Source organism: Myxine glutinosa, chromosome 3 (genome assembly GCF_964187855.1).
Source record: "Myxine glutinosa chromosome 3, kmMyxGlut1.1, whole genome shotgun sequence".
NCBI classification, from domain to species: Eukaryota; Metazoa; Chordata; class Myxini; order Myxiniformes; family Myxinidae; genus Myxine; species Myxine glutinosa.
In genome coordinates, this window is record NC_136263.1 from 111,199,522 (window position 1) to 111,221,052 (window position 21,531).

The 21,531-nt window shown below is 45.8% G+C and overlaps 1 protein-coding gene across 27 annotated transcripts in view; it reads right to left on the reverse strand.

Annotated features, from left to right (window-relative positions):
* The window catches only part of ATE1 (arginyltransferase 1), a 109,706-nt gene that overhangs the window by 48,852 nt on the left and 39,323 nt on the right, over positions 1-21,531 (reverse strand). For 15 of the 27 annotated variants that reach the window (XM_078774473.1, XM_068110191.2, XM_068110198.2 and 12 more), the window contains one exon: positions 13,937-14,065. The exons of 8 other annotated variants lie outside the window; for them this stretch is intronic. In XM_078774473.1, coding sequence (XP_078630599.1) covers positions 13,937-14,065 — 129 coding nt within the window. Of the gene's footprint in view, positions 1-13,931; positions 14,066-21,531 lie in introns of all 27 variants that reach the window. 4 more of the 27 variants (XM_078774466.1, XM_078774467.1, XM_078774465.1 and 1 more) reach the window with 1 other exon arrangement.

Genomic DNA, 21,531 nt, shown 5'->3' on the forward strand with positions numbered 1-21,531 from the left:
ATGCAAAGCTCATCACATCTGCTATGTATTCAGACTTCTTCTTCTGTATGCTAAACATGATGAAAACAGACAATACATACAAAAAATTGACGATTTTATGCAATCTTGACCTTTTGACCTTTTGTTCTAAAAAAAACCCAAAACAATTGACTTCGAGCTTTTGATTGGTGAACCAATTCAGTGACTCCACATACAAATTCTAAAAATTCAAGATCAATTGCATTAAAAATTCACGATTTTATGTGACGCTGACGTTTGACTTTTTGACCAAAAAATAAAATCACAAATCACAAACTGGTCAAACATGTGGACCATGTATTTCAATCCGAACAAAACCCACACTCTCACTATTAGACTAGGAATATAATCTCAAAAAATTGATTATCAATTCCATTTTGGTGAAGTGGTACACTGAATCGTGATTTGGACGATCTGAACTAGAACAGTTCACGCGGGAAGTGAACTTCATGTAATAAAATTCAATTTCATTACAAGCTGTCACCCATGCTAGGATTGAACCATGACACCTCCTGAGCAATATTAGCCTGGATGACACACTTGATATTTTGATTTGGGACCTCACAGTGGGTTATTTTGTGAAAGAGGTCAATCGCGAAATATCTGATTTTCTCGAAAATACAAAAATGTCAATAAAATGACCAATAATTCAGTTACAAACTTATTTTTGGTGTCAAAATGAGCAGAATAACAATATATATTATAAAAATATTGGTTTATACTATAATATCGGGAAATTTTACAAAGAATGGCAAAAAATACAAAAAAATGCCGAATAATTATTTCGGTTTCACCGTAAACATATAACAAAAATTGCAATAACTTCACAAATAAACATCCCATGCATATGTTTTAGGTATCAAAAGCATTCATTTATTATTCCCTCACATAACAGTAACAGACAATTGGTTTACAACTGTGAATAAGACTGATTAATTACAGCAAACATAACCCACCCCCCATAAATGTTGTTGCAACAGTCGGCTGTACCATGGTTTAACGATCGTTACATTCCCACCACAACGTACGATTTGCTTTGCTTTTTTCATTACATATTTCTTGTTTATTTATTTTCAAATCGTAATGAATATCTATACAAATATAATATCAATTAAATATACATAATCCGTACATATTTGTACCATAACCACTAACCAGTTTGTGATATAATATATATCTAATGTTGCCAAAAGTTGTTTGTTTTGTTAATCATGTTAAATAATCTTGGCTTATCAAAATGGTGTCGGTTTTAGCTTCTAGATCCAACGTATTTTTCTTTTGAACAGGTGCTGATCAGCAGTGGCGTCATGGAACCAGCAGCACACATACAGCCGAGAAAAAGAAGCGTGGACACTACAACTAATTGGAACATTTGCTTTATATGTCAGAAACAGTCTACCAAACCAACGAGAAAGCTTGGAAGCAACGGACTGGAGAGAGTGCAGCATGCACTGAGTGAGCACAAAAAATACCAAGACTATGCAAGGTGGGACGTAGTGGAGAGATTGGAAGCTGCAAGTTTTCAATCTGTATCTGGTGACACTGAATTTGTTTATCACAAAGACTGTTATGGCACTTTCACAAGTGCTATGCATCTCAGTAGATTGAATTTTTTTTTTGAAACTAAGACCTCCTGTGCAGAGGAGGGTGCTTCGACCAACGCAGGTGACCAAGCCTCTCAGGTACTGCGAAGCAAGGCCAAGGCATTGAACACGGACCTGTGTGTTTTCTGCCAGCAAACGTCCAAAGACAAGACCTGACTTGCAGCATCCCTGTCATTCTCTAAAAAGCTGCTTCTAGCCGCTCAGACTGACCGTCTCTTGAGCTGCAGATTGGCTTGTGTGAACGACCTCGTAGCTGGAGATGTACGGTACCATCTCAAATGTTATGTCAACTTCACACGAAAAGCTGGCCGTGAGCATGATCCAATGATGCAGCCAAACCCTAGGGAGATTTGTCTGAAAACTGTCGCACATGAGATTTCTATTGGCATCACCAAGGGAGAAATATACAGCCTATTAGATGTGTGGGAACGATACTCTGAATTGATGACTGAATGTCAGGTTGATGCTGGAAGTTACAAGCAACACAGGACACATTTCAAGTACAAACTACAAGATCTCCTTAAAGGAGAAATCGACTTCGTTCCGCAACTTGACCCACAAAAAGCACAATTGTTGTTCCCCACCGTACCAGCGCGAATTGTTGTACAGGCCTTGAAAGAGACAACAGATACAATAGATGATACAACCTCTGAAGGCTACGAGCATGGTTTGGTGCAAGTCAATTTGTAGATCAGGATATGGAGCAGGTCTTAGCATTACACCACACAGCTCTACGTATAAGAGCAGATATACGAGACTCGCCCTCTTATAACGACTGTTCCTCTGTCAACGCAGACAACGCAGCTAAAATTATTCCCGAGAGTCTCTTCATGTTACTCGGTGTACTTCTGACAGGCGAGCCAGGAGAAACAGAAGTTGATGACACAACAAGGATGTTATCTCTCAGTATAGCCCAATATGTTGTACATGCCGTCTCCAAAGGGAAAGCGCTGACACCAAAGCATGTTGGGCTAGGAATGACCCTTCACCAAGCAACTCGTTCCAAGGACCTGGTGAACATATTTCACAAGGCCGGACACTGCATCAGTTACAGTCAAGTTCAAAGTGTAGATACCACACTAGCGCAGCACGTACTGGACAACTCAACGAAAAAGGATCAGTTTCCTGTCCCACCAAACCTTGTCGAAGGCCGGTTTCTCCAATTTTCTGCTGATAATATCGATATTATAAAAGAAACCCTCGATGGGAAGGGAACATTCCACGCAACGCAGGTGATTGCTTTCCAGAGAGGGGCGTCACAACACCACAGTGGACAAGCACTGAAAATGGGACAAGCAAGGTCACTCAAGGTACCAGCGGAGCTACAGCAGCTTACGCCTGCACCAGACTGCGGTGCACGTGCCCAGCCACGATTTGACACAGAAGTGAAGACTAATAGCTACACACCAAAACAGACATGAAAAAGAGAGCAAACATCAAAGACCTTTCGTGGCTTCTTGTCCGACATTACAGCAGTCCAAATCAATCAGTTCCAGCATGGACAGGTTTCAATCAATGCGTCATCAATGATACACAAGAAACAACAACCGTGGGTTACTTACCTATCATCAATGCTCCGGCACATGAGAGGGACACCTTGTGGACAGTTATACTTCATTGCTTACGAATCACACAGGAGCTGAACCCTGGCCAGTCCACTGTATTGACGCTGGATGAACAACTGTATGCAAAGGCAAAGGAACTGCAGTGGGAGAATCATGACACATGTAAAACTCTTTCTGCGTCTGGGGGGTTTCCACATAGCCAAGAACTTCATGAGAGCCATTGGGCAACACTATGCAGATTCTGGCCTTCAACAGATATGGTCCGAAAGTTTGGTGTATGGCGAGAACACAGCCCAAAACAACATGGCGGAATCATCCAACCGCACGACCAGAGCCCACAAGCTGACAGTGGAGGCACTCTGGCAGATCATGTGGCCACATTTCCTCGCATGGGCACAAGATCAAGGGGTCGGAGAACAAGAACTACAACAACTGTCGGAAGAAGTAGCACAATCTTTGGATGGACTTGGGGATCTTGAACAAACAAGTAACCCATCTGAAGCATTGGGCAAACTGGAGGAAGCAGTGAAGGATGCGCATGTCCTTGAACTCCTGGAGCAGTATGACAAAACCTTATCTCCAACAGGTCTCTATTGGAGACACTACACGAAAATGGTATTGGTCTTGCTGCAGTTCATACGTGCAGAACGAACCGGAGACTGGCAGATGCATAAGTCAGCATTTATGGCCATGCTGCCTTGGTTTGCTCACTACGACCACACAAACTACACACGCTGGGGAGTGATATATGGTGCTGATATAAGTCAACTAGACAGTTCACATCCAGACGTCTACCAACAATTCATGGATGGTGACTTTGTTGTGAAATCAACACGCAAGAGCTTCAACCAAATTAGCACTGATCTTGCACTGGAGCACGTTAACAAAGTCGGGAAAGTCGCTGGTGGTCTGATAGGAATAACTCGAACAGACAGTGCAAGGGACAAATGGTGCCTGACATACAACGAGCGAAGCCGAATTGTTGACGAGACCACTTCAATGTTTGGCAAGGCAATCGATGACACAGAGTATGCACCATCTGCGTACAAAGATGTCGGTCCAGCAAGAATAAAGAGGGACAGAGAAGATGTTCAAAAGCTACAGGAACAGTTCTCACGATTCCAAATATTTGACAGTGAGAGCAACTTAGGCGACGAGTTGACCTGTCTGATGACAATGGATGTTGCCCCTGAAAACATCAAGGACGCTTTACTGACCGCTGAAACCCATGGAGAATCAAAGATCAAATAATTTGTGGAATCACGGATTTGCAAACAAGACATCGGCTTTCATGTAAAATTGAAACAGTCACAGAGTCCTACACTGACGACAATGTACACACTAGAAAAGATGAAGGATGCTAGTCAAAAGCATCAAACCATCAAAGCAGACAGGCTTCTGTTCCAGCGGCTTCTTGTGGCACAGGACTCCGGACGTGATATAGACATTAAAAGTATTCTGAGTCATGAACTAACACCGGTACCACTCTCATTGGCAGACACGGCAGGAAGCCTACGTCCTACGAATAAAGCTGCGCTCGGGAAGATCTTGGAGGGTGGAGTAACTGTCGAGGTCCTGCCAGTGTCTTGGCTTAAGACATGTTTTATCATAGATGGTCAGGCATTGGTACAAGCCATTGGAAAACCAACGGGGGCAAAGTCATTTGGAGATCTGGCTGATGTCTTCAATGCATCAGTGTTCAGTCATTTCAATCAGCACTGCTCAAGAGTCGATGTGGTTTTCGATCGATATCGTATGACATCAATCAAGTCTGGGACCCGGGAAAGGAGAGAGGGGCGAGTACGTTCTATCCGGCGCAAGATCGACAGCAGAGAGATTCCACTCCCTGCCAACTGGAAGCAGTTCATGGACTTACCAGAAAACAAGGCAAATCTGACCAACATTCTCAGCGATCAAATGATGTTGGAGGCAAAAAAGAGCCGACCCACTTGTGAGTCTATCACTGCAGGTGGGTTTGAGGAAGAAACCAAAGTAGCATCGTCACTGGGGTCTGATGTTGAACAGCTGCAATCATCTCACGAGGAGGCCGATACACGTATAATAGTGCATGCCAAGGCGGCCTATATGGATGGATATGAACGGATCATAGTCTCGTGCAGGGAAACCAACGTATTGGTACTGCTCACACACTTCGCGGGACAATTAAGTGGAGAGCTCTGGATGAGAGCTGGCACAAGGCAGCAACGGCGTTATGTGGCTGTGCACGACATACAGTTGACACCGACCATGCAGCGTAACATCCTGGCGTACCATGCGGTTACAGGATGTGACACAGTCAGTCAACCAAGTGGACACGGGAAAAAGACGACATGGAAGGTATTCCAGCAACACGGAGCATTGCTTAATGACCTCGGACGTGGCACACTGTCAGAATACACCATACGGAGTGTGGAAGAGTTCTTCTGCCACATTTACTCACCAGCTTCGGACGAAACTAACATCAACGATGTGCGATACCGCATGTTTCAAAAGGGCACCAAAGACCAAGAAAAGCTTCCGCCAACTCGAAAATGTCTTAAGCAACACATCAAACGCGCACACCACCAGGCTCAGGTGTGGTACCAGGCAGATGTACCAATCCCTGAAATCGAGTCGCCCATTGGAAGTGGATGGTACGAGAATGCTACGAGGAGACTACACCCACACGCCAGTGTGGACGATCCTCTGCCAAACGAGTTCACAGACATAGTCTGCTGCAAGTGCAAAAATTGTGCAACTGCCAGATGCTCTTGTAGGGCCAAGAACTTGAAGTGCATAGCTGTGTGTACCTGTAATAACGGAGTGTGTCACAACCCATACAGTGTGGCAATTGAAACGGACTCTGAGTGACTTAAACACGACATTCTTTTATTTAATTTCATGTACATGTAAATTTGCACATATGCAATTAGCAGCATTTTCAGTCCATGGTTACTTGTTTATATGACATCAATATCATGTTCTTACAAATATTACCGGTCAGCAAATCTTAAGTTTCACTAGGGGGGTGGGTTATGTTTGTTGTAATTAATCAGTCTTATTCACAGTTGTGATATCAAGTGTCATCCAGGCTAATATTGCTCAGGAGGTGTCATGGTTCAATCCTAGCATGGGTGCCAGCTTGTAACAAACAGTTACCCCCCAGTTTTTTTTTTTGTTTTTTTTATTTATTCACAGTTGTAAACCAATTGTCTGTTACTGTTATGTGAGGGAATAATAATGAATGATTTTGATACCTAAAACATATGCATGGGATGTTTATTTGTGAAGTTATTGCAATTTTTGTTATATGTTTACGGTGAAACCGAAATAATTATTCGGCATTTTTTTGTATTTTTTGCCATTCTTTGTAAAATTCCCCGATATTATAGTAAGTATAAACCAATATTTTTACAATATGTATTGTTATTCTGCTCATTTTGACACCAAAAATAAGTTTGTAACTGAATTATTGGTCATTTTGACATTTTTGTATTTTCGAGAAAATCAGATATTTCGCGATTGACCTTATTCACAAAATAACCCACTGTGAGGTCCCAAATCAAAATATCAAGTGTCATCCAGGCTAATATTGCTCAGGAGGTGTCATGGTTCAATCCTAGCATGGGTGCCAGCTTGTAACAAACAGTTACCCCTCATGTGATTTCTGGGCCCCTTTTCAGATAATATGCCTAGTCTATATGTCTCTCGGAAAAGACCATCTGGGAAACCCTCCCATCTACTTTCTCAACAATCCTCTCAAAGAAGTTCTGTCATTCAAGCGTTTGCATCTCACGATCTGCCATGAACTTTCCTGGGAAAACCACATTTCCAAGCTGACCTTCAAAGCCTGTCGCCGACTTGGCGTCCTCCATTGTGCGAAGTCCTTCGTTGGCACTGCTGAGCTTCTCACCACTTACAAAGCTTTCATCCGCAGCTTGATGGAATACTGCTCTCCCCTCTGGCCTGGTTGCTAATGCCTCACACCGAGCTCGGCTTCACGCTGTAGAAATCAAAGCCTTTAGAATCAATGGTATCTCCCACGATGAAGGTGATTCTGAGGGCCTTTCACTCTCTCACCGCAGGCAGGTTGGTGGTCTTTCTATCTTCTACATACTCCTCTCTGGCTTCTACATACTTGCACCCACTGCTGTCTGTGCTCTCTCCCCCAAATATTCCTACAGGATGCACAAGATCTGCCAGAACCCCTCTTCTGGTGAAACTGCCAAAATCAAGACTCTGTTCAGCTTCACTATTTCATTCCTCTTTTTCCCGCCTCTGGAACAAACTCCCACACTCTCTTCAATCCCACTCCTCCCTCCAGGTCTTCAAAACAGCTGTTCACCACCATCTCTTATCTCCCCCCCATCCAACACCTTGACCTTTTCTACCCCCGTTGATACACCCCAAATCTACCTCCTTCAAATTCTGTTTTCTTCCCTGAAAGTCGTAGTAATATCCATCTGGTTTATCCTATGTACCCGCCCCAGCCCTCTCCCTTCCACAGATGTTCTGCGTTAGCTTTTACAGGAGCCTCGACTTAGTATACAAAATAAAATTTGTGTTCTTGATATTCTCATGAAAAAATCTTTGTTGAAAATTGGATTACAAAGCTCAACTGATAAATTGAAATTTCATGTGAATTGGATGAACATTGTTGATTTTATGTGACTAACATTTGACCTTTCACAAAATTATTAATTTGTCTTTTCCATATTCTCATGATAAAGCTTTGTTGAAAATTTGAGGACAAAAGCTCAAATGGCAAAAAAAGTTATGGACTGGACAGACACACAAACAGACGTGATTGCAAAATCCTGTCCTGTTGTGCGGAGGATGGGCTAAATATAAATGAAGGATTTAAAAATAGACTAGACGGATTTATGGAAAAAGGTGATGTATAAGCTTCTAGGTGCATTTTTGGGTAAAAGTTGGGAACCTCACTTTTTAACATAATTAGGGTATGCTGAATTCGATTAACCCGGCTCCCAAGCTGAATTTTGAGGTTGTTTTTTTTTTGAGTTTTGAATAAACTGCTGAAGAACTTGGGCATTGGTGAACACAGAGGAGACAATCAAATCTGCAGAAGCGTTCGTCTGCAGAATATATAATGTGCACACAACAACCTCTGTTGATTCAGCACGACATATGTTGTTCTCTAAGACTGGTAAACCAGAAGCAATATCACCGACAAGTGATGCTTTTCATTTCCAATTGATACGAGTCCACCATCAACCCATGGTATGGAGAAATGCTCATTGTGCCATACCTGACCTTCCTGCACCTGTGGAAATGGGATGGAAACGTGGTGATTCAGGACTAGAGTCTATTCTGATGTCACAGAGTCCAATCCCAGAAAGTTGCCTCGAGATGATTTGTTGTGCATGCCAGAAGCAATGCAAGACTCGACGCTGAAAATGTCGCTATTCAGAGTTGAGGTGCACATCAATGTGTGCCTGCCAGAAACAGAGTAATGATCAGACTCCTTGTTTGAATTTGATGTAGTTTGGCAAAACAACATGTGTGACATTCCTGAATGTTTGTGCTTCATGGCCATGTATACTTAATTTTAGAATAAATGGTTGTATGAAACATTGTCTTATTAAAACCATTTCCCATTTTATTGTGTCCAATTTCAATATCAGTTTGAATGTCTCTTTTAATATGTCACCACCATAACATAGACCAGATGGATTTATGAAAAAAGGCCATGTATAAGCTTCTGGGTGCACTTTGGGGTAAAAGTTATAAAGTGAAAGTAAAACAACTGCATGTATATACATGATATATAAATGCTTGTTCAAAGAAATTGTCCAAAAATGGCAATTTGGCGGCCATTTGGTTTATGCTAATTAGAAGGTCAAAAACTCAAAATTCGGCTTGGGAACCAGGTTAATCGAATTCAGCATACCCTACTTATGTTAAAAAGTGAGGGTCCCAACTTTTACCCAAAAATGCACCTGACATTCACATTTCTCACAAATCCGTCTGGTCGATAAGATGAAAGCTGCCAACCTGCAGGTTACCAGTAGGATTGTTTTAGAGAGGATTTTTTTTTTCTCCAAAGATACTATTATGTCGGTGGGGTAGAGGAATATCTAGAGCCAGGTAGATCTGTATAGGTAGGTATTCGACTGTCACGATAGGGAATCTACCTGTAATAAGTTCTATGTTAGTCCGGTTTGTCGGGATAAGCTGTATTGATGTCCCCGCTACGAGGGAGCAGGGCATGCTAAATAGTGCAGGGATTATGGGTAAAGATTCCATTGTTCGTCGTCCCCTCTGTCGTCAAACCTTTGTCCCTTATGGCAACGCACACCTGTAAACACTTAGATAGGCCCTTTTAGTGCATGCAGTAATTAAATTCCCTTCCCTTAGAATGACTTTGGAAAACAGGCAGGAAACCAGTTCGGGGCACTGCCGGATGGCCGCCGCCAGCTACACCTCGGGCAGGCTTAGCCACATCGAGTAGCACGAGCTATGACCACGCCACAGGGAACGTGTGATTGGAGGGAAGGCGCTGGAAGGTTCGGTGGAAGGCACCGATTGGGTGGCGCGCCAAGGCTGACGTCACCACCGCAGGTTATAAAAGGGCGCTGCAGGACATTTCCAGCAGCTCTAGCTCTAGCTCTGTCTCTGGCACATCACTCTTTGGTCTCTTGGCGCTGCACGATATCTCTCTGTGCTTGAAGCTCTTGCGCTCTTTTTGGTCTCTGTGCTGGTGGTCGTTGGTTCGCCATATTTGTGGTGCTTGGAGCGGTGCCCGGTGTGCGGTGCTTGTGCTTGGAGCGGTGCTCGGTGCTTGTGCAGGAGCGGGGCTCGGTGCTGTGAACGGGCCGGACGTCGTGTGCGAACGGAGAGGGCGTTGGCTCGGGCCTAGCGAACCGTGGGAGGCGGACGGAGGATTTCTCCGCGCTGGATTTTGGAGCCGCGTTGGATGGACAAGACGACGGACAGTGAAGACGCACCACATTCACCATCCCACGACGAACGTGTTCTTTTATTAATTCATTCCTGTGTCTCGTTTCTGAAGTGAGGTGTGTGGGATCCCAATTTAGGCCCATTATTTGATTACCGTCGCGTTCCTTGTTATCGGGTGCCGTGAATAAATCTTTATTTTTGTACATTCTAATTCGGCGTTCGAGTGCATTAATTCCATACAGGATCGGGGCTACAGTCGGCACGCTCCAGGTAAGCGCTTTTCCTGCTTCTTCCTCTTCCCTTCCTCTTCCCGCGAGTCAAAGCAAAATCCGTTTGGTCGTCACCTCCAGTAGATCCGTTTGGTCCATCCACGGTCTCTGGTGTTAACTGGAGGGATTCGCATGACAATACCATTAAATTGGCTATTTCGTACGCAAGACGTAGCATTGGAAATGCATTGGCATATCCTCATTTGCACGAATACAGCTTGGACCAACATCCTGTTAAAATTGTTTGTATGGGTCAAGCATGTGGTTGATAAGCGTACATAGTCTGTAACTGGCACAGCAGCTCCAAGAAACAAAACCTCAACTGGTAAACCTCCAATGGGAGATCAAATTTAGTAAAAATGTAGCACAGCACGTGTAGAACGCCAACGTGCTTAGGCTTATCAACTTCAAGAAATATACTTTCACGTGGTCAAGGTTTGGAGAAGGTAATAACATTGTGCCATTCTTCCATTGTATTGGGGGACTGTGCTACTATGGACTGTAGATGACTTAGCAAATCCCAAAGATGGCAAATTATTGTGATGAACAATGCTGGGATGATCTGCAGTGAAAATGGATGTAGATTTGTCTTCAGTTGGAGTGTTAATGGCAGATTCATCTGCAAACATCAACAAACCAATGATGTTAAAGACAGGCCTCAATCTGGACTTATCAGAGTAACTGGTAACAGAGAATATGCAGCTCTTATCAGGCATGTTGGACGTATTCCTTTTGCCACAAGCACAGTGTTGTGGCATAAATGCAATTTCCTCTGATGTTATCCAATGAGAACTCTCCAGAACCGACCATGGTTTCAAGCCACAGGTTACAAAGCGATTACACCGCCAAGATGCCCTCTTCTCATCCCAGAACACAAAGCAGCCCACTTGGCATGATGCCGGGCAAGTCAACACAGGAATCTCGCCTCCTGGCAGAAGATCCATTGGTCTGATGAGAGTCAATTTCTCCTGCATTGTGACTGGTGGTAGAGCTCGGGTTTGGCGGCAATCTATCCTATAAACCAAATAAAAATGAAAAGACCATTCTGATTGGTGGCAGATCTGTTAAAATATGGGGCTGCCTGGCATTGGATTTTAAACCTGACCTTGTCACTGTGCAATGCAACTTGGCAGGTGAAAAGTACCACATTTAGGGAAATTTTGGACTGTGTTATTGATCCATATTTTGATAGCCACCCACATCTCACAAGAACTATATTTGTGAATGACATTACCAGACCCCATTATTCTTGTGCAGTTACCAACTTATTGAGAAACTACGCCATCAAAGCATTGCCTCGGCCAACAACGATTCACGATTTATATCCAATAGAGCATGTTTGAGACATTGGGTGTATAATTTAAAAAATGGACCCTCCTGTGCAGATCCTGGCACAGTTGTAGGTTGCTTTACACCAGGAACGGCAACAAATCTCTTTGAAATCTCTCTGGCAGCTTCTTCAGATATGAGGAGGGTTGCAAAAGTTATTCATTGTAATGGTACTTACGCCACCGAATGTGGACAGAGGTTATATTTTCAACTGTCTGTTTATGAGCAGGATATCTCAAAAAGTTATGAATGGATTCGGACGAAACTTGGTGGACAGGCCGAGTGTGTGACAAGGCCGAATTGGTGAGATTTTGGTAAAGATCTGGATTCACATCCAGATATGAGAATTTTTCTATTTTTTCAGTGATTTTTCACCATTGATAGATGGGACCAAAAACTATATATATCATGATACAGGTAGTCCACGGATTACCAACGCAATATGTTCTTGAACATGTGTACGTAAGCTGGATGTTCGTAAACCGGAACAATAAATCCCCTTTGGGTACATGTAATAAGTGATTAATTGGTTCCTGAACATAAATTAAACCCTATATTTATTTTACATGAAACGTTAGTAACTGCAAGTTATAAATAAAAAAAATAATAAATTAGAGTAAATCAAATGTGTGTCGTATAAGGGATGATGAGAGATAGTGAGCTGGAGGGGTTTATGGTGAAGCAGGTCGAGCATCCCGCTGTCTCTCGTGCCGATAGGGAACCCGTGGAGAGAAAGCTGTCCATCGTGCCAGTAAGGAACCCGTGGAGAGAAAGCAGTCTCTCGTGTCGGTAAGGAACCCGTGGAGAGAAAGCAGTCTCTCGTGCCGGTAAGGAACCCGTGGAGAGAAAGCTGTCTCTCATGCCGGTAAGGAACCCGTGGAGAGAAAGCTGTGCATCGTGCCAGTAAGGAACCCGTGGAGAGAAAGCTGTCTCTCGTGCCGGTAAGGAACCCGTGGAGATAAAGCTGTGCATCGTGCCAGTAAGGAACCCGTGGAGAGAAAGCAGTCTCTCGTGCCGGTAAGGAACCCGTGGAGAGAAAGCTGTGCATCGTGCCAGTAAGGAACACGTGGAGAGAAAGCAGTCTCTCGTGCCGGTAAGGAACACGTGGAGAGAAAGCTGTGCATCGTGCCAGTAAGGAACCCGTGGAGAGAAAGCAGTCTCTCGTGCCGGTAAGGAACCCGTGGAGAGAAAGCTGTGCATCGTGCCAGTAAGGAACACGTGGAGAGAAAGCTGTCTCTCGTGCCGGTAAGGAGCCCGTGGAGAGAGAAAGGTATATTGTGTCGGTAAGGAACCTGTGGAGAGAATGCTTTCTCTTGGCCAGTAAGGAACTCGTGGAGAGAATGACATGTGAAATGGCAGAAGAGTGTTGGAATAAAGCCCATGTGAATGAGGTGTGAATTATGGTGTGAATGGATAATTAACTCTTCAGGTCCAATTTCCTGCATTGAACGCTCAGCGTGGTATGTTCAAAAAAGCCGTGTTCATGTGAATGGATCGAATATTCGAAATATGGAAACATTATAAAGTATGTTCATATGAATGGATGCTCACAAGTCAGGTGCTGATAAACCAGGGACTGCCTGTATTTCAACAAGTTGAAGACATATTTTGACAAAACTTGGTGGATGAGTTGGGTCGGTGACAATAACAAGCCGATTATATTTTGGTGTGTGACAAGGATGAAGGGTCTGGATCCAGATCTAGCTGATCACTGGGATACAAAATGTAAACTGCTCAGCCAGGTGGAAGTACCTGCTCTAACATGTGCAGTTCGAGTTGACCTTGAGACATTCATTCTGTCGTCACAGCATTGGATGCCATTATTCACCGATACTGAGCCCCAGATCGCATGGTGTTGTCAGTAGCCACATTCTAATGTGATCCTGTTTTTTGGATGTAAAGCAGTGGTGTTCCAGACAATCTCATTTTGTGATAATATAAAAACATTTTAAAAACCTCTGGATTTGTCTTGTCATTTGTCAAACATGCATACTTTACCAATATATGGTTTTATTTTTGATAAACATTACAGTTTCTGAATATTTTTCAGTCATTGCTATAATGCCAGGAAAACACAGCCCTCACTTAACCTTTTTTTCCATGTGTATATGTTCACAAGTGGCAGTACATAGTGATGTAATAAGATAAATAATCTCAAGTAAATATACAACCTCCAAGCTGATATTAAAGATCCCTTCGCTTATTTGCCTTCTGGGTATCTAGATCTGGCCACACTTTTCCTCAGCCTGACCTGTTGCTGACTCAGCTTGCTCAATGGGTCTTTGTGGACAGCCTGCTGGTAGCGTCTGTACAGTGCAATTGAGTCGAAGAATGAAGCCTCAAACTCGGTGGACCTCGGCGATGACCGCACAAGTTTTACCTTAGGCAAAACAATGCATGGGGCAAGAGGGGAGGGGGGGGGGGGGGATGGGAAAGGATGACAGAGGCACAATGATGAGGAAGGTGTTAGCAAAAACGAGGTAGAGAAGGAACAGGCAGGCAGGTGGTGAATAGTTGGCAAGGTATCGAAGAGAGAAGTTAAATAGACAAAAATATAAAGAAACTTTTCCTTTTCCTAAAAACCTAAAAATTTTCAAATCAGTCATGCCCATAAAGCAGTAACAAAAAAGTGTACTTCTTTATGCATGGGCTAAGGCTCGTCATAGAGCTGATGTGCGCACACACTGAGCTTGAGGGAAGTGCCATCACTACTGTCACTTCCCAGGAACATTTGATTGATATGAGGAACATTCAAAAAGATCAAAGGAGTATTCAATGGCACCCATCGAACCACAGCTTTTTTTTTTCCTCAGTATAAACTTGTATTTATATGTACTAGTACACCTGTTCCCTAAGGGAGTGGCAGGAAGGGTCATTCCTCTCTGGGGTATATAGGTTACAGTGCATCTAAGCTCGGGCCTCAAGAACATCAGGGGTATGTTCAGTTACCAAGTTTCTGGTAGAGGTCTCACTAGGTGGCTTAAGCATTCAAGCAGGCACACCATTCAAAACCGCTGAGAAGAAACAGTTAGCTTGGCAAGCGTTAGCTAGCTGCTTGGTAACTGAACACGCCCAGGGTTTCCTCTCTTTTAAGTTTAGTGTTAAACAGCAGTAGCGACTGTTTCAAGAGGTAATGACACATGTTTCTGGTTTATAATATATTTTACTTTCAGTCAGGGTTTTCCATGACACTGCACGATAAGCTGTTTTACACACATTAACATGGTGCTTGTCCAAGGACGAAACCCCTTGTGAAAAGGGGATTTTATTAGCAATCATATTGTTTTGTAATAACATTAAAATGATGCTATTATATTTTGTGTTGTTATTACGTTTATTATTACAAGTGGCTTTGGAAAAACGCCACAAGAAGCTATCTTAATACGGATATACACCTCTACATAGAGTTCGTCCAAAGTTAGAAATCCCCCTACGGAAGCGGGGGGAGGGGGGGTGCGAGAGGGGAGTGGGGGGGGGGGGGGGAAGTTAAATCAATACCACCTCCATTATGTGACTCGTAGTCCCCCTGTCGAGTTTGGTTGCGATTGGATAAATAACAACTGAATGTATCGCAGATAGACAGACAGCAAATTGCATATTTTAGTATGATGATGATACTCGTTAAAGGCCATTAGTTTAATTAATTTGGCATTGATGTAATCGATTATATAATTTATTATTTTGCCAAGTATATAATCCATCATTTTGCCAAGTTGTGCAATAATACATCTTACTAATATTGAACATAGCAAAGTGTCATCAAATCTTTGAAAAGAATGTGCCAATTCCAATGCAATCCAAGTAACGCACGACAAAGATACGAATTAGCAGGAAAATAGGGCTAATGCCTTTGTGCTCACATGGTAGAAACGTGGAACCACTGGTAGGTATGGATGATGCACAAAATATGTAACAGAGAAGAAAGTAAATACCTATTTTGGGGAGCAAACCTCTGATTTGTTTTTAATGCCGTGAACAAACATTGGTACATCACAGGTGATGAAGGTTGTGATCAAGTTTCATCGATGTAATGTATGCAGTTTCAGAAGAAATAGCAATTATATATTTTTGGTGGGGGGGGGGGGGGGGACAAACACCCCATAAACCCGCTTAGACCCTGATTTTTTTTTTTTATGCCGTGAACAAACTTTGGAAATCACTGGTGATGAAGGTTGTGGTCATGTTTCATCTAAGTCATGTGTGTAGTTTCGGAGAAGAGAGCAAGTAATACCTACTTGGGGGGGGAGGGGGGGGAGGGGTCTAACCCCTCCTCCCTCCTATATGTCAATACACCTTTGGCTAGGCATCATATATGAAGCCTGTCATCAAGTTTCATCAAAACCATGTGTTTGGTTCAAGCGATAATGACTGAAGTGTTTACAGACTCACTCACTTCACTGACTTCACTGACTTACCTACGGACACTGCACGATCGCAAAAGCTCACCAGACTAAAGTACAGGTGAGCTAAAAATGTGTGGCTGATATTATGTGTGGATACGAGTCATTGCAGATAAACCCCAGGTTGGAACAGGCAGTAGAAGTGACCAATCCACAAACTACTCCCCAGGTCAAGGTTTAAATCACATAGGATTGCCATGTTAAGGTTTCCAAAATATCCATAAACTTAGAATTTCTAAAGACAATGTTTTCACCATAATCCATGAAGGCACTGAATACTTTTGCAAACAGTGAATTTTGATTTGTACATTTTTTTGCAGGTATTCCTGACATGTAACCTCCTTCAACTATAACAGTGTTTGGCTTGACCTCTTCAGTTATGAATAATAAAAAAAGTTCATTTGGAAAATTGTTTCTCCATAATTCATGTAAATGTGACATTATTGGTATAGATTGAATACTTTAGCAGGCCACTGTGTATGTATATATGTGTATATATATATATATATATATATATATATATATATATATATATATATATATATATATATATTGTTGCGAATATGGAATTTGGCCTCCATATCCGCTTGTAAATATTCCCCTATTTTCTCCGATACTCCCCAACTCTCCCTTACCCCATTCCCTAGTCCCATTGTCTGTAAACAACACCCATTAGAGCCGATCTTCCCCTTCATCCCCCCATTAAATGTCGTGCCCAGGTCCCCCGCACCACACGTAGACAATTATAGGACATCTTGCTAGTTATTCTTAATCTATGTCAGTTAAGGACTTGTTTCCATTAATTATGACTCTTCGTTGCACCAGAATGTGATTATATGGCACCTGTTAGGAAGTTTAGGACCTCCCCATACCTCTCCGCATCTCTTCCCCATGAAGAAGCGCCAACTACAACAACAACAACAAAAGAGGGGGGCGGCGCGGTGACGGCATGGGGAGTGGGCGTCCTCCTTCCGGCTCGGTTAGCCACCATTGACCACGCGCTCCACGGGGTTACCACGAAGGGGCTCCCTGTCGGCCCCTCGTCAAGGGCGGAGCCGGTAACCCCCGCACCCAATGAGAAGCCATGGGCCGATGCCATCTGGGGCGGCGCTAACGAGCCGAGGGCGTGTCACTCCCCGCCGGATATACGCGGCCCCGCGCCGGATGTGACGTGAGATGCGCCCCGAGCTTGGAAGGAAAAGACGCCACCCTCCCGAGCGCTGAGCGACCTCCCCAGCTTGAGACCAAAGTCGCGACCCACAAGCGCTGTGATACCTTCACGCATCTCTGGACACCACCGTACGTGATTCTGTCCCTGAGCCAGGTGCACCTGAGCCATCGCGACCTGCCTCCCCTTTTCATCAACCCCCGTGTGAGTCAGCATTTTGTCCCGTGTGTCTGTCGTCTGTCCGGGGATAATATAAGAGTGTGTCTAAGTGCCTGTCTTCCTGTAATATACCTCTAGCCCCTGTAATCTAACCTTTTTCCGTACGAATATACTTGAAAATCGAAACCCTGGTGTCGTATTGTGTCATTATAACCCAGCCGGGTGTCTTCTCTTTCCTATTGAGCCAGCGTAGCGCGATTAGTCAACATTCGGGCACAATCGGGTAACTTGTACGGATACGGCGGCCATCCCGCTCGGCCCACCATACCATCAAAGTCGTATCTGTAACAATTGGTGTCGGGAGTGAGATTCGAGGCCCGACCAAATTTTGAAGGAAAAAAAAAAAAAAAAAAAACGAATAGAGGAAAAAAAAAATTTGGTCAAAATTTGGAGCGGCCGAAATTTGTTTTGTTTTACGAAACTCGAATTTTGCAAGTCGCGCTATGGCGGATCAAGACGGCTGGGGTCCGGTAGGGGAGAGTGAAGCAGGGTCGGTCCAGGACCAAATTGAGGGACATGAGGGACATGAGGAGAGCGAAGCAGCGAGGGTAGCAGACGCGCAAAATGGCGCCTCGCTGGTCACCGCGCCCGCGACCGTGGCAGCGCCCCTGGTGGATCCGAACCTTTTTATGTTGCAAATGAGGGCCCTTATGGAACGAATGGGAGACCAAATTGTGGGAATGAGGGCTCAGGGTGAGCGATTAGAGGGCCAAATGGGGGTAATGGGGAACCGGATGGATGCTCAGGGTGAGCGATTAGAGGGCCAAATGGGGGTAATGAGGGACGAAGCGAGGGGTACCGGTGAGAAGTTAGACAATAATTTTGAGGAGTTAGACAAGAAAATTGAGAAGTTAGACAATAATTTTGAGGAGTTAGACAAGAAAATTGAGAAGTTAGACAATAATTTTGAGGAGTTAGACAACGGGATAAAAGAAGTAAAGAATGGGTTAACGGGGGTAGAAAACAGAATGGCCGCTCAAGAGAATCAAATGGAAGGGATGCAAAAAGGGTTAGAGGGGTTAGAAAACAGTATGGAAGGCAAATTGAGGGACATGAGGGACCAAGCGGAAAGGGAAGTTAAACAAATGGAGCAGCAGATAGAGGGGGTCAGAATGGGGGTAGAAACCAAACTGGATGCTCACAGGGAGGAAATGGAGCAGATGAGGGTGGCATCTGGGCAGGAGATGCAAGTGATGGGAGAGGAGATCAGAAGAGGAGTGAGTGAGGAGGTCGGAGGAGTGCGCGAGGAGGTGAGGCACTGTAAGGAGCGCATGGAGAAAGAGGTGAGAAAGGGGACTGTAAAATTGCAAGGTGGTATAGAGGAGTTGACGCTGGGAGTAGAACAACTGACAGTGGGACAAAAGGAGTTGGGGGACCAGGTAAAGAAGAACACAGCGGTAATAGAGGGTTTAAAATCGACACAGAAGGAGATGAAAAAGGACGTAGGGGTAATTAAAAAAGAGTGCCAGACGGTACATGAGGACCTGACGAGGAAAATGGACAAGGTGGTAGAGGTAATGGAGGTTAAAGAGCGGGAGGTGCGGGAGCACATAGAAAAAAATAAAGTGGAGTTAGAGGAAGAACTTAAAGGGGCGCACGAAGAGATGAAGGAGATGAAGCAAAAATTAGAGGAAGTGGAAGAAGGGGTGAGCGAAATTAAGAAGCGACGGAGAGAGGATAAGAAAGAGATAAAGGAGGAAGTAAAAGAATTGGTCCAAAGTCTGTGTTCGGATCGTGATGATGTGCTCATTAACCGGATGAGGGATTCGCAGGTGATGGAGGAGAAGCGAAGAGAAAGAGGACCCGGTGTAAGTGGTGACCAATATGGTCGTGCGTATGATGCGCCAGGTGATTTAATAAGCTTGGGGGTCGAGATAGACCCGGATGTTCGTGAGAGGCCAAGAGTGAGGTGTATGGCTGGTCCGGAGGGTATGGAACGAGAGGTGCGAGGTGTGGGTGAGCAAGGTTGTGGTGGTATGGAATGGGTAGCGGGTTGCGGAGGTGTGACCCATGCATCGACACCAACAGGGGTAGTTGTTGGAGGGACCGGGGAGGCACGAGAGCCCCTTGGGGGTAGTGTACTGTGGGGGCCCGGCCGGTTCGGCCCCGCGCTGACCCCGCAAGGGGCGACGCACGGGGTCCGGCCGGCGGGCAACGACTCGCATACGAGGTGGTCCCACAAGGTCCCACTCGCGCCGTATGACGGCAAGAGTGATCTACGCGCGTACCTGGCGCAGTTCGACTGTGTGTGTAAGGGTAACGGTTGGGGTGAGGACGAAGGTGGAGTACACCTGGTGGCCGCATTGCGCGGCGCGGCGGCGGAGGTGCTGACGGCATTACCAGCGGGTGCTCTCACCCTGCCAGCCCTCCGCGACGCCCTAATTAATCGATTTGGAATAGAACAGCAGAGCGAGCTTGTTAAAGCTCAGCTCGCGCTGCGAAAGCGCAAGCCCCAGGAAGCCATCGGGGAACTTGCCCACGACATTCGCCGCGCAGTGGGGATCGCACATGCTAGCATGGCAGCGGATTCCCGGGAAAGCCTGGCGCTGGACCATTTTATCCAGGCCCTCCCGGATATTGAGCTCCGGCAACAGCTCGCCATGTGGCGCCCGCAGACTCTGAGCCAGGCGGCTGACGCTGCGGCCCGTTGGGAAGCAGCGAGGCCCCTGGCCCGGGGGGGCGAGCGTCTCGCAATGGCGGTCCGCCAGATGGGACCCCCGATGGAGGGCGGACCCCTTAGGGGGCCCGCCCCCGACGTGGGTCCTGACCTGGCGGGCATGGTCCGGAGGCTGGTGGACCAGCGCCTGGCAGGACCTGGACCATGGCAGGCGGCCCCGGAGGTGGCCCGCGGTGGACCACGAGCGGGTAATCCAATTCGGACCTACAGGGGGGGGAATTTGGAATTCCGGAGGCAAGCACCTTATCAGGTGAGGTGCTATACCTGCAACCGCCTGGGTCACCTGGCGCGGCACTGTCGAAACGCGCGCCGGGATGATCCCCGGCAGTTGAGGTCCTCAACTCCGCCCAGGGGGGAGCGGGTTAGCCGACCCCAGACACCCCCCCGCCAGACCCCGGGAAACTAGAAGGTGTCGGGCACGTAGGGCGGTGTTCGGCAGCAGAGGATGGAGGAGAGCCCTCATTGACGCGACAGGTCATTTATTGTGGCCAAATTGGAACCGGTAGCCTGACAATTAGATGCAAAATTGCCGGCGTGGGGGTAGACGCCGTCGTGGACACAGGAGCTAGCGCCACGATCATCAGCCCTGTGGTCCTTGATTCGAGCGCAGGTGGCTGGGATAAGATCCAGCGCCTGCAAAATTATAGTTTGCAGCTTGCTACCGGGGTAACGGCCCCGATCATAGGGCGTGGTTCTGTGACCCTCAAGTTAGGGTCGGTAAGGAGGGAGATAGATGTTTGGGTGGCGGAGGTGTGCGACCCATGTTTAATAGGGTTGGACCTGTTGACTGCCAGCGGTTGTAAAATCGACTTGTGCCGGGGGATCCTGCAGGTGGGAGTAGAAGAGCTGCCGTTAGGGGGAGTGAGCACGGCCGAGAGAGCGGAGCTGGAGGCTTCCGAGGCCGTGACCATCCCCCCCAGGGCCGAGGCGATAGTGCCGGCCCGGTGGGCAGCTCGCCCAACATGGCAGGAGTCCTGCGGCCTGGTCGAACCGGTGGCAGCGCAGTCCATACCGGGTTTAATCGTGGGCCGCACCCTTGTAAAAACGGACGGACCGGTAGTGGCCGTCCGAGTAGTAAATGTGAGTACAGAACCACGCACTATAGTAAGGGGCACGAGGGTAGCTGGCTGCACCCCAGTTGAGGAAGTCGCGACAGTGAGGGGCGAGAACGTCCAGCCGAGCCGACCCCGGGGGGAGCCTTCAATAACAAGTAGGAATTGGCCCGATCCCATTGGCGAGATGGTAAATCGTAGTAGCGTAGAGTTGGGAGGTACCCAGAGGGAGGCCTTACACAAACTGGTTGGGTCCCATTTGGACCTCTTCTCCCTGTCCACCGAGGATATTGGACGTACGGGCCTGGTGAAACATCAGATCCACACCGG